Genomic DNA, 13,453 nt, shown 5'->3' on the forward strand with positions numbered 1-13,453 from the left:
GGACCCTACTGCACACTGTATAGGGACTGTCTACAAATTTTTATATAATTCCTTATCAATGGCTGAGCAGATGCAGTCATTAGAAAAATTGTGCAGAGAGCAGAACGTTTTTTTTTTCTCTCCACGCTCTTAGTTGCCAGTCTCTCCAGGGTCCCCCTGCAGCTTCTCCTCCCAAGACCCTGCTGCGCACTGAATAGGGAGTGTCTACAAATCTTTATCTACTGAGCAGATGCAGTCATTAGAACAACTGTGTAGAGAGCAGAAAGCTTTTTCTCTCTTTGCCCTTATTTGTCAGTCTCTCAGGACAGGGAAAATAAACTTCTCCCCCCACAGACCCCCCTGCAGCTTCTCCATCCACGGCCCCCCTGCGGCTGCATCCCTTGCATTGCAGGGGAGAGTGTTACTGGCTGTTGTGTGTGTGGGTGATGGAGTACGTCTGATCGCTCCTCATATTCCTCAGTATACATGAGAATGTAATAATGTCTGATCTCTTTCTGCAGAGAGGTGGACAGACGGTTTCCAAGGTGTTCATCGGTGTCCTGATCGTGGCCTGGCTCTTCGCCTTCTCCATGCTCTTTGTGGCAGTGGCCGGGAGAGTCACCTGGCTTCAGTTCCTCTTCTGCTTCTCCTACATAAAGCTGGCAATTACACTGATGAAATACTTCCCACAGGTAACCCGTCCTAATGACCTGGACCATAATAACAGATCATTACCATTATTATGTAGCACCGCAGCTCTGCCATAAATGGTACAGGCACCGCTTTGCGGATCACAAAGCGGACACCATGCTGATATGAACCTTCTCTTAGGCCCAGTGCACACTGAGTGGTTTTAGGTGCGATCCGCCGGCCGCATTCGCACGTAAATACGCTTGGCTAATGTATTTCAATGAGATGGGGCACACCAGCGGTTTGAGGTTTGTAGCAAACCGCAAATGTGCCTCCTGCTACACGTTTGCGGTTTGCAGAAGCGTTTCTGCCTCAATGTAACGTATAGGAAAAACCCAAACCGCTCTGAAAAATGCTAGATCAGAGCGGTTTTCCAGGCGTTTTTGTTACAGAAGCTGTTTAGTACAGCTTTTACTGTAACAATATGTGTAATCTGCTACACAAAAACGCACCCAAAACCGCTAGGCATGTTTATAAAACCTCTCTAAACCTACCTAGATTCGCTCTGAAATAGGCTCTCGTATTGCGGACCTGCTAGCGGTTTTGGTGTGCACTGGGCCATAGGGATTCATTGCACAAGCGTTTTGTGGACAATTTTGAAAATCGCCTGTGCTGAAAAGTGTAAGATGTTATTGGTTCAAAATTCTCTGTTGAAAAAGTGTGTGATGTGATTAGTTCAAAATCTAAGTTTGGCAATCTTTTTTTTGTTTTTTGTTTTTTTGTTAAAGCATGGTAAAGCATGCTATGTGATTGGTTCAGTATTCTCTGTTGGAAAAGCGTATGATGTGATTGGTTCAGTATTCTCTGTTGGAAAAGCGTATGATGTGATTGGTTCAGTATTCTCTGTTGGAAAAGCGTATGATGTGATTGGTTCAGTATTCTCTGTTGGAAAAGCGTATGATGTGATTGGTTCAGTATTCTCTGTTGGAAAAGCGTATGATGTGATTGGTTCAGTATTCTCTGTTGAAAAAGCGTATGATGTGATTGGTTCAGTATTCTCTGTTGAAAAAGCGTATGATGTGATTGGTTCAGTATTCTCTGTTGAAAAAGCGTATGATGTGATTGGTTCAGTATTCTCTGTTTAAAAATCGTATGATGTAATTGGTTCAGTATTCTCTGTTTAAAAAGCGTATGATGTGATTGGTTCAGTACTCTCTGTTGAAAAAGCGTATGATGTGATTGGTTCAGTATTCTCTGTTGGAAAAGCGTATGATGTGATTGGTTCAGTATTCTCTGTTGAAAAAGCGTATGATGTGATTGGTTCAGTATTCTCTGTGTAAAAATCGTATGATGTAATTGGTTCAGTATTCTCTGTGTAAAAAGCGTATGATGTGATTGGTTCAGTATTCTCTGTTGAAAAAGCGTATGATGTGATTGGTTCAGTATTCTCTGTTGAAAAAGCGTATGATGTGATTGGTTCAGTGTTCTCTGTTGGAAAAGCGTATGATGTGATTGGTTCAGTATTCTCTGTTGAAAAAGCGTATGATGTGATTGGTTCACTATTCTCTGTTGGAAAAGCGTATGATGTGATTGGTTTAGTATTCTCTGTTGGAAAAGTGTATGATTTGATTGGTTCAATATTCTCTGTTGAAAAAGCTTCTACATTACATGAATATGTTGAAAACTATAAATATCCTGTAGAATGCCTATCAGGAATTTTCATTTTGTGTCTCAGGCTTTCATGAATTTCCGGCGGAAGAGCACAGAGGGCTGGAGCATCGGGAATGTGCTGCTGGATTTTACTGGCGGAAGCTTCAGCATCCTCCAGATGTTCTTACAGTCTTACAATAATGGTACGTAGACGAAACACCACGATAACTCTACTGCAGGCAGGCGTGTATTTTTATCCTTACCCAAATTTGCTGTAGGTTACCGAACACCAGAAATCCTGGTCCTGTGTTTTTACACCTGCCTTAGGATGGACCATTAAAGGGGCACTATGGCAAAATAATTTAAAATTTAACCACTTGAGGACCTAGCCTTTACCCCCCCTTAAGGACCAGCGCTGTTTTTTCAGATCTGTGCTGGGTGGGCTCTACAGCCCCCAGCACAGATCAAACAACAGGCAGAGCGACCAGATCGCCCCCCCCTTTTTCCCCACTAGGGGGATGATGTGCTGGGGGAGTCTGATCGCTCCTGCATGCTGTGGGTGGTGGGGGCACCTCAAAGCCCCCCTCCACCGCAAGATTCCCCCTCTCCCTCTCCTCCCTCCCTGCCCGAGAGATCGGAGGCTGCACAGGAACGGATCTGTCCTGTGCAGCCTCTAACAGGCTACTGCCTGTCATGTGACAGCGATCCCCGGCCGCTGATTGGCCGGGGATCGCTGATCTAGTACAACGCTGCTACTGTAGCAGCGTTGTAAAAATGTAAACAAAGCGGATTATTTCCGCTTGTGTTTACATTTAGCCTGCGAGCCGCGATCGGCGGCCCGCAGGCTATTCACGGAGCCCCCCGCCGTGAAATGACAGGAAACAGCCGCTCGCGCGAGCGGCTGTTTCCTGATTAATTAGCCTGCAGCCGGCAACGCAGATCTGCTTCGCTGGTCCTGCAGCTGCCACTTTGCCGACGCACGTTATGAGTGCGCGGTCGGAAAGTGGTTAAAATATGTGCAAACATAGACAAATAAGAAGTATGTTTTTTCCAGAGTAAAATGAGCCATAAATTACTTTTCTCCTATGTTGCTGTCACTTACAGTAGGCAGTAGAAATCTGACAGAAGCGACAGGTTTTGGACTAGTCCATCTCTTCATGGGGGGATTCACAGGGCATTATTTATTTTCAAAAGCATTTAGTGAATGGCCGTTGCTCGGTCCAACTGCCAAAAAACTGTGTAGCCAGCAGGGAAGCTGGCCAGCATCATTGGTTACATCTTTTTAGGGAATATCTTTATACAGAATAAAAGCCTTGCTGAGAATCCCCTATCAAGAGATGGACTAGTCCAAAACCTGTCACTTCTGTCAGATTTCTACTACCTACTGTAAGTGACAGCACTTAGGAGAAAGGTAATTTATGGCTCATTTTTCTCTGGGGGGAAATGTACTTCTTATTTGTTTATGTTTGCACATATTTTAAACTTTACAATTTTTCACCATAGTGCCCCTTTAATGTATTGGTCAAAGTTAAAATGTAAAAGGCAGAGAAGAAACGAGTGGAACACTACTCGGCACTGCATTGGCTTATTCCAGTGATCTGCAAACTTGGCTCTCCAGCTGTTAAGGAACTACAAGTTCCACAATGCATTGCAGGAGTCTGACAGCCACAGTCATGATTAATAAAGGCAAATGCATGTGGGACTTGTAGTTCCTTAACAGCTGGAGAGCCAAGTTTGCAGATCACTGGCTTATTCCAACACCAGTAATTAACCTCCCTGGCGTTCAGATTCTGCTGGAGTTCTGTGCAAAAAAAGTGACCCAGTTGTTTTTCATGACCCTTTTTCTTGTAACTTACCAAAATGTGTCAAGCAAGGGTCTAGTACACGATGGATCAGCTCGCCAATGGTGAGTATAAGCCGACTCGGGTATAAGACCCCCTACCCTCCCCCCACCCTGTCTCCCTTGTGTTTATGATGCAGAGCGTGCATTGAAAGCCGAGCTTCAGCTTCCAATCAGGGAAGTTTCTAGGCTAAATTGCTCCCAGGACGAGGGTGTAAAAATTGTGCCCCCATAGGCTAGAGAACGTTATTTGTCTTGCAGTATTTAGCTTCCCCAGTATAGGCAGCCAGGTATATGTGCCCCAGTATAGGGGTACCTATACCTCACCACTATTATCTCACTAACTTAAACTGGGGCACCTATAACTGGCTAACTTACACTAAGGGCAAAGGCTACCTTAAAGCGGAATATAACCCTGCATTTCAACTTTGCTCTAAAATATTATTTACAGCATATTATATGCAAAAAGCATATTTTTTTTTTTACTAGACCAGCATTGGAAGGGTTAAACACAGAGGTTTAAAGTTCTGTGGATAGATATGCAGAAGTTCAGATTGTTACATTCTATTTAGTTAGATGTATCTATTGAGAAATGTTACACACTCTTTGGCTGTCCTCCAAGCTCCTTCTCAGTCAGAGAGAGATGAGTCACATTCAACACTTAGATACATTTATGTAAACAAAATGTATCTATTTCAGCTTCGGATGTCTGCAGAAATCTCCAGGAACTTTAAAACTCTGTGTAACCCTTCCAATGCTGGTCTAGTAAAAAAAAAAAAATGCTGGTTGCATATAATATACTGTAAATAATGTTTTAGAGCAAAGTTGAAATGCAGGGTTATATTCCGCTTTAAAAAACCTCCTGGACGGCATGCCACTTTCAGCTCATTTTTGTGTGTGCCTGAAACAGTTTCAGGCATACCACCCAGGAGGCTGACCTCCCTGGCTTTCAACTTCTGCTGGATTTCTGTGCAGAAAATGGTTCAATTCATTTTCATAACATTTTTGTCTGTAACTCACCAAAACATATCAAGCAAGGGTCTAGTATACATTTTGAGTATAATGATGTTGAAAAAATAAGTTTAATTTTCCCTTTCTACCAGGCCACAATTTCCCCACTTTTCAGCAATTTGGTAAAAAAAAAAAAAAAAAACAACAAAAAAAACAAGAGGTGCATTTTCGCATGTATTTTTTCCGCATAAAAAAATTGCGTTTTATGTAGGTTTCTAGAGAATCTGAAAATTTGCATACAAAGGCGAATTTTAATGTGCAAAAACGCTTGCAAAAAAACTGAAACCCTGCCTTATAACTGCTGGACGTGTCTTACTTGTCCATACCGTTTTCAGCTATTTTTCCCTGGATGAGGCAGGCTCATCCATACCACCAGGGAGATTAACATATTCTATGGCATAATTCCAAAATGTCATAAAGGAACCAATACACAAGTGAAAGTTTACCACCTGACAGCTGTTTCACTCCTGCCTTATAAGGGCTGTTTTCCACTATGAAATGCAGTTGTGCTGCAATGCCATCACATTTTAAACAAATTTTTACTAATGCGATTGAGCTACTATACTCAGTATTAGGAGCTCAATCGCATCCAAAACGCGGCAGGATGATTGCGCTCGGGACCAAATCGCAATGCAATCGGACTGCTCTAATGGAAATAGCTACTGCTATTTTTGTTAGTTTTACTGTAGCCTGCATTTTGCGATCCATTAGCAATCTGAATCAGATGGCAAAACGCAGGGTAGTGGAAATGGGCCCTTGGAGCAATTATGATTACCCCGGATCCTGCAGAACTTTTGGCGTGATTGCTCTCCAATAAACAGTATAGGAATGCTGCAAAAATTGCTTTTCTATCTCTTATACAACGGTTTTCCCGTAATTTTACTACCCAGAGCGAAAAAAAAAGTTGATATCTCTGTACAAATTGTTAACATTACGATTAACCTTTTACCGAGCGCTCCATGCCAATTGGCACGAACAGCCTTCTATGGGGCTAGCAGGAGATCGCGAGTGCCGATGCGCACGCATCTCCGCTTGGAAGGCGGAGCTTCGCTCTTGCCTTCAGTCTCCCAGCGGCAATCGCCGCTCGGAGACTGTTGTGCTGGGTATAGACGAGTCGACTCCTGCCTCGTCTCCCCGGATCGATTCTCGCTCTTCCCCGCGGGCGCTCCTTATCTTCCACTCGCTTCCCCGCTATTGTCCGCCCACGGGGATCGAGCGGGGAATCGATCCGGCGGGTCATCGGACCTGTCGGATATTATCAATCGCGCCATCAGCAGCTCGATTGATAAGGAGGTGTCGACCCGTCTATGGCCAGCATTAATTGGGCTGAACAGCGCTGCGATCTAAGGCAGCGCTGTACTGGGGACAGCCGTCTGACACAGCTGTCCCTCTGGGGGACACAGAAGCGATCGGCGGTGATAGGCTGAAGTCTATCACAGCTGATCACTGTGATAGGCAGGCGGAGGGAGGGACCTGGGGAAAAAAAAAACAAAAAAAAACAGTACATTTATTTAAGAATAAATACGAAAAATATTTATAAAAAAAATAAAAAAAATAAACAGCTGGGGAGTGATCAGACCCCACCAACAGAAAGCTCTGTTGGTGGGGAGAAAGGGGGTGGGAATCACTTGTGTACCGAGTTGTGCGGTCCTGCAGCAAGCCGTTAAAGCTGCAGTGGCCCAGTTGAAGAAAAATGACCTGGTCTTTTTGGGGGGGTTTAACACCACGGTCCTCAAGTAGTTAAAAAAAACCCTCTTCAGTAGGGCTGGAAAACACTGCAGATATTGTTATGAAAAGTGTTCAGCAATTGTAATTCGCTATTTAGTGGGCAACCGGCCTTTGAATGTTTCTATCACTGGCAGCAATGATGGATGGGAAGAGATGATGGCTTATGGACCTGCAAGCATCTTGTACTGTGAGATTCATTTTATCATGACTTCTAGGCTGATTTTCTTTTTCCTCTTTCTGCAGATGAATGGACGTTAATATTTGGCGACCCCACGAAATTTGGCTTGGGACTCTTTTCTATTGTCTTTGACATTGTATTTATCACGCAGCACTATTGCTTGTACCGGAAAAGCCAAGGCTATCAAAATGTCTGAACAATGTTAAACACTTTCCAAAGCACTTTGTTAGGAACCGTTTGGATCAGTTTTACCTCCTTTTTTTTTTTTTTTTTTTAATGATATTTTTGAATCTTTTTGTGCCTAAACTCAGTGGTTCTCTGTGCCAGTTGGAGGATCGCTGACGGTTTGAGGAGTGGTTGCTGCCAGACTGCGGATTGCTGGTAGTCTGCTGACTGACTAATGTGAAAGGAATTGGATATAATAAAATGTAAATTTTTAATGAATATTTATAAAATAAAAAGCATCTAGATTAAGCACAATATATACCGCTTTAGTGAGTTGTAAGAAAAAAGTTCAGAGTAGGGGGAAATGCTGTGGATAGAGTTTATTGCACTAATAGTGTATTAGGGTCCTTTTACACTATATCAGTTGCTGTTAGTTGTAACCGAAAGGACAACTGATGTGCAGTCTAGTGTCCATGTTTCCCTATGGCCTCTTTCACACTATATGCTGAAAAACTGAAGCTGGAAACAAGGACACTGGACTGCACATCAGTTGTTGTTTCAGTTATAACTGAAAGCAACGGACAAAGTGTAAAAGGGTCCTTTTACACTTAAAAGCACCACTATCCCAAAAAAGTAGGCAGTTCAAATCTGACAGAACCGAGAGGTTTTGGGCCAGTCCATCTCCTTATGGGGGATTCTCAGGCAGGGAACACACTTGACAGTTTTCGTATGCGTTTTCTGCACAGAAAGACTGAGAACTCATGTTAATCAATGGGCTAGTTCACACTTACTGTGTTGTTCGCACGCAGAAAAAAATCTGACATTCTGCATGATGACTCTGCACATTTTGGCAGTTTACTCTATCAATTACATCAGCTGCTGTGAAAAAAACGTGCGCGTTTTCCTGCATGGAAACACACTTGGTGTGCAGAAAAAGTATGCAGAAAAACACGCATAGAAAACTGAAAGTTAAAGGACCACTCCTGCGAATAAATTAATTTTTAATCATCCAACAGTAGATATTTCTAGTATATAGGAGTTTTGCTGTGTTTTTTTTTTTTTCAACTTTGTGATGTCTCTTTAATCTACATTATGTCTCTGAAATCTGAGTCCGTCAGTCCCTTGCATAACGTTGACAGACTTTTGTATGTAGATAGACATAGCAGGGGGATTTTTTTCAGGGTGTATAAAAAAAAGTCAAATGGTTTATCCCAGCAAACTCAACTGTCTATTACAATGCTCACGCTTACCCTCATCAATAAACGTTACACAGAAGGACCCCCCGCATTCAGGCATCCCGCAGGCTGTGATGGAGGCAGCTGTCAGCGCAGACTTTGCTGCGCAATGGTGACGCTCTTACTGGCTTCGCCTGCGGGTCTGCCACTGATGACGTGCGCGTTATGACTCTGAGCTGCGATAAGACAGGGGGCAGCACATACACATAAGTCAGGTGATGCGGGGTCTTAGAGGCGGCTTTGCGGGACAAGGCAGCGCAAGGTAACTTAATTTTATTTTCCAGTTAGCCTGTTCGATTTTTACTTTAGGCTGCAGATCTGCTTCAAAGAGGAATTCCAGTGAAAATAATGTAAAAAAAAAAAATCTTCATTTTTACAATTATGTATAAATGATTTAGTCAGTGTTTGCCAATTGTAAAATCTTTCCTCTCCTTGATTTACATTCTGACATTTATCACATGGCGACATTTTTACTGCTGGCAGGTGATGTCAGTGGAACGAGATGCTGCTTCCTTTTTTTGCCAGTTAGAAACAGCTGTAAACAACTCTTTCCCACAATGCAATGAGGTTCAAAGACAGGAAACTGCCAGAATCATGGTCCTGACATCACACTGTGGGAGGGGTTTCACCACAATATCAGCCATACAGCGCCCCCTGATGATCCGTTTGAGAAAAGGAATAGATTTCTCATGGGAAAGGGGTTATCAGTTACTGATTGGGACGAAGTTCAATCCTTGGTTACGGTTTCTCTTTAAGGATCTTTTCAGACTCGCATTCTGCTGTAACGGACAATATCATCACAATGCTATTCCTATGGTGGTCGCACGGTGCGGCAGGTTCTCACAGTAAAGCTGAATCCTCACCTGAAGATGGATCGTAGAACCTCACAGCATCAGCTCCCGATGAACAAGGTTCACCGATCCATCTTCCTACCCGCGTGAATGATCGCGGTACTTTGTGTGAGAGTCATCAGGAATCTCGACAGTCATTGTCACCACATGTTGCAAAACTGAGTGTGCTGTTCCTGGCTCTGGTACAACTCTTGCACTTTATTGGGCCTGAGGAAGGGGGTGCAGATCCCCGAAATGCATTGCCTGTGCTTAATGAAATTCATATTTATATGACCGTGTCGTTATTGAGGTAATCCAATTCTATTTTTAGCAGTTTTTAACTCGGTTTTATCTACTTCTGTGTGCCTTTCACCCCCCTTTGGGAGGTGTGTATGCTGGTACCTGGTGGTTTTGCCATTGATAGCACCTTTTGTTGCTTTTCCTAAGAGTGTGACCACATCCAGCTCCATCTGGACACCCGAGTGGAGTCGGGTTTATAGATCTCCACCTGCTTTCAGTGGTTGGTTGCTGCTTGCCAAACCTTCCTTTGTGATTACCATAATCCTTAGAGTTTTCCATCGTTCTTCTTGGGACATACTGCACCATTTGGGCTCCCGTTGTCTTGGTGTTATTTTTTAGGGTGTTTAGTTTCACTACCTTGCAATTTAGTATCATGATGGTATTAAAGGGATCCTGAGCAGAGTCCAAAATCTGCTCTTACCTGGGGCTTCCGTCAGCATCCTCCTGGTCCCCTCCGTGGTCCTGCTGGTGGCCCAGTTAGTGTGGCAACTTTGGCCGAAGTTGACTGCAACTGCGCAGCCCATCTGTGTACCTGGCTCGATCACACGTGTACAGCCTTAAGCCTCCTGCACAGTTCAGTCTTTTCAGAACCGCGCCAAAGTTGAAGTCAACTTCAGTTGGAGTCGCTACATTAGCAGAACCACAGGAGGGACCTCGCCAGCTACAGGGGGCTGGAGGAAGCCCCAAGTAAGTGCTGATTTTGATTTCAGGACTCTGCTCAGGGTCCCTTTAACAAGTCATGAATAAATTAATGAAGGAATATACCTCTATAGCATACAGTGGTGTGAAAAACTATTTGCCCCCTTCCTGATTTCTTATTCTTTTGCATGTTTGTCACACTTAAATGTTCCTGCTCATCAAAAACCGTTAACTATTAGTCCATGATAACATAATTGAACACAAAATGCCGTTTTAAGTGATGTTTATTATTTAGTGAGAAAAAAAACCTCAAAACCTACATGACCCTGTGTGAAAAAGAAATTGCCCCCTGAACCTAATAACTGGTTGGGCCACCCTTAGCAGCAATAACTGCAATCAAGCGTTTGCGATAACTTGCAACGAGTCTTTTACAGCGCTCTGGAGGAATTTTGGCCCACTCATCTTTGCAGAATTGTTGTAATTCAGCTTTATTTGAGGGTTTTCTAGCATAAACCTCCTTTTTAAAGAGACTCTGTAACAAATTGTTTATCTTTATTTCTTCTATGCTATAAGTTCCTATGCCTTTTCTAATGTGGTCTGGCTTACTGCAGCTTTTCCTAATTGCACAGTAGCTGTGTTATCTCTGTTATATGATCTAATCTTCTCTCTATAGTCGGCACAGTCAGGCTGAGGCAGTCAGACTGGAATGTGCAGGGCTGCTTGTGATTAGCTAGAAGCTGTACACACCCCCTGCAGGCTCTGTGTGACTAACACACTCTGCTTAGCTGAGCCTATTAGAAGCTGGTTAGTTTGTTTGTAAACACTGCCTAAAACTGGCAATTACAAGCCAGGTTTGCAGCAGAGAATGGCAGAAACAGCACAGAGGGGACCAGGAGCACATAATGAATAGAATGGTATGCTTTTTATTGTAAGAATTTCAGAGTACAGATTCTCTTTAAGGTCATGCCACAACATCTCAATAGGATTCAGGTCAGGACTTTGACTAGGCCACTCCAAAGTCTTCATTTTGTTTTTCTTCAGCCATTCAGAGGTGGATTTGCTGGTGTGTTTTGGGTAATTGTCCTGCTGCAGCACCCAAGATCGCTTGAGTTGACGAACAGATGGCCGGACATTCTCCTTCAGGATTTTTTGGTAGACAGTAGAATGCATGGTTCCATCTATCACAGCAAGCCTTCCAGGTCCTGAAGCAGCAAAACAACCCCAGACCATCACACTACCACCACCATATTTTACTATTGGTATGATGTTCTTTTGCTGAAATGCTGTGTTACTTCTATGCCAGATGTAACGGGACACGCACCTTCCAAAAAGTTCAACTTTTGTCTCATCGGTCCACAAGGTATTTTCCCAAAAGTTTTGGCAATCATTGAGATGTTTTTTTAGCAAAATTGAGACAAGCCTTAATGTTCTTTTTGCTTAAAAGTGGTTTGCGCCTTGGATATCTGCCATGCAGGCCGTTTTTGCCCAGTCTTTCCTATGGTGGAGTCGTGAACACTGACCTTAATTGAGGCAAGTGAGGCCTGCAGTTCTTTAGATGTTGTCCTGGGGTCTTTTGTGGCCTCTCGGGTGAGTTTTCTCCGCGCTCTCTGGGTAATTTTGATCGGCCGGCCACTCCTGGGAAGGTTCATCACCGTTCCATGTTATTGCCATTTGTGGATAATGGCTCTTACTGTGGTTCGCTGGAGCCCCAAAGCTTTAGAAACGGCTTTATGACCTTTACCAGACTGATAGATCTCAATTACAGTACTTTTGTTCTCATTTGTTCCTGAATTTCTTTGGATCTTGGCATGATGTCTAGCTTTTGAGGATCTTTTGGTCTACTTCGCTGTGTCAGATAGCTCCTATTTACATGATTTCTTAATTGAAACAGGTGTGGCAGTAATCAGGCCTGGGGGTGACTACAGAAATTGAACTCAGGTGTGATAAACCACAGTTAAGTTATTTTTTAACAAGGGGGGCAATCACTTTTTCACACAGGGCCATGTAGATTGAGTTTTTTTTCCTCACTAAATAATAAAAACCATTATTTAAAACTGCATTTTGTGTTCAATTATGTTATCTTGGACTAATAGTTAACGGTTTTTGATGAGCAGAAACATTTAAGTGTGACAAACATGCAAAAGAATAAGACATCAGGAAGGGGGCAAATAGTTTTTCACACCACTGTACATGTCAATCTCCAGCACGTGGGCCAAATCTGGGCCCCCAATTGGTTTCCCCACTTTGCATTATGTATGGCCCACTCTAGGCCACTAGGGAAGCTATATTGGAGGTGAAGCCCTAGATCACCAAAGGAAGCCATATGGGGGACGGAGGGAGAACCACTAGACATCAGGAAACTGTACAGGGGCTGGAGAGGGCCATTAGACACCTGGGAACTTTATAAGGGAGGAAGGTGACCAGTAGATGTTGAGGCCCGCGACTAGGTCCCAGTGTTCAATTTCAGCCCACTTTGTTTTTGAGTTGGACACCCCTGCTCTATAACATTCTAATGCTGTAATCCTACACTTAAGGCTTTAGTCACAGGGATGAGGGTAGCAATGATTACTGCAAAGTCTCACTTTTCAGTTACCGGATCTGAGAATACAGCTACAAATTACGTCTATAGCTACATACCCACGCGATAACCATGGTCTGAAACGGCTGATAAGTTTCAGCCGACGATCGTTGTGTGTACAGACACCACCAATCGTTATTGCTCCAGCATTGTTAAAGATCCGTCTCAATGGACCCAAGTAGAACTGTTTGCAATTCTTTTTACGTGCCCTGCCGACCAATTAAAGCAGCTCTGACAATCACCATCTCTCTACCTCTCTCCATAGGCAAGAAGTTTTGAATCAGGATAATACCATTTATTGGCTAACTTAGAGATGGATAAACAGTGAGCTTTTGACTTATAAAAAGCCTTCGTCGGACTGGTTCCTGACCAAAACTGAAAAACACAGCTTATATACACTGACATACAGAGGAGAAACATTCTTTAGCAAACATAAATGTAATTAGATGCCTTAATTGTTACTGAGGAGGCTTTCCCAGGCATCCTATCTAAATTGATAAGATCAATAGAATCCTCAACATGACATAAAGCAGACTCTAGTGATGAAGAGACATCATTAAGATGTCTCTTCATCACTAGAGTCTGCTTTATGTCATGTTGAGGATTCTATTGATCTTATCAATTTAGATAGGATGCCTGGGAAAGCCTCCTCAGTAACAGTTAAGGCATCTAATTACATTTATGTTTGCT

General features: G+C 43.2%; 1 protein-coding gene across 1 annotated transcript in view; it reads left to right on the plus strand.

Moving 5' to 3' along the window:
- The window catches only part of CTNS (cystinosin, lysosomal cystine transporter), a 30,902-nt gene extending 23,406 nt beyond the window's left edge, over positions 1–7,496 (plus strand). Inside the window, exons 9-11 of the mRNA XM_068270716.1 lie at positions 501–671; positions 2,345–2,462; positions 7,082–7,496. Coding sequence (XP_068126817.1) covers positions 501–671; positions 2,345–2,462; positions 7,082–7,212 — 420 coding nt within the window. The 3' untranslated portion in view covers positions 7,213–7,496. The remainder of the gene's footprint in view (positions 1–500; positions 672–2,344; positions 2,463–7,081) is intronic.
- The last annotated feature ends 5,957 nt before the right edge of the window (positions 7,497–13,453 follow it).

Source organism: Hyperolius riggenbachi, chromosome 2 (genome assembly GCF_040937935.1).
Source record: "Hyperolius riggenbachi isolate aHypRig1 chromosome 2, aHypRig1.pri, whole genome shotgun sequence".
In the NCBI taxonomy this organism is placed as follows: domain Eukaryota; kingdom Metazoa; phylum Chordata; class Amphibia; order Anura; family Hyperoliidae; genus Hyperolius; species Hyperolius riggenbachi.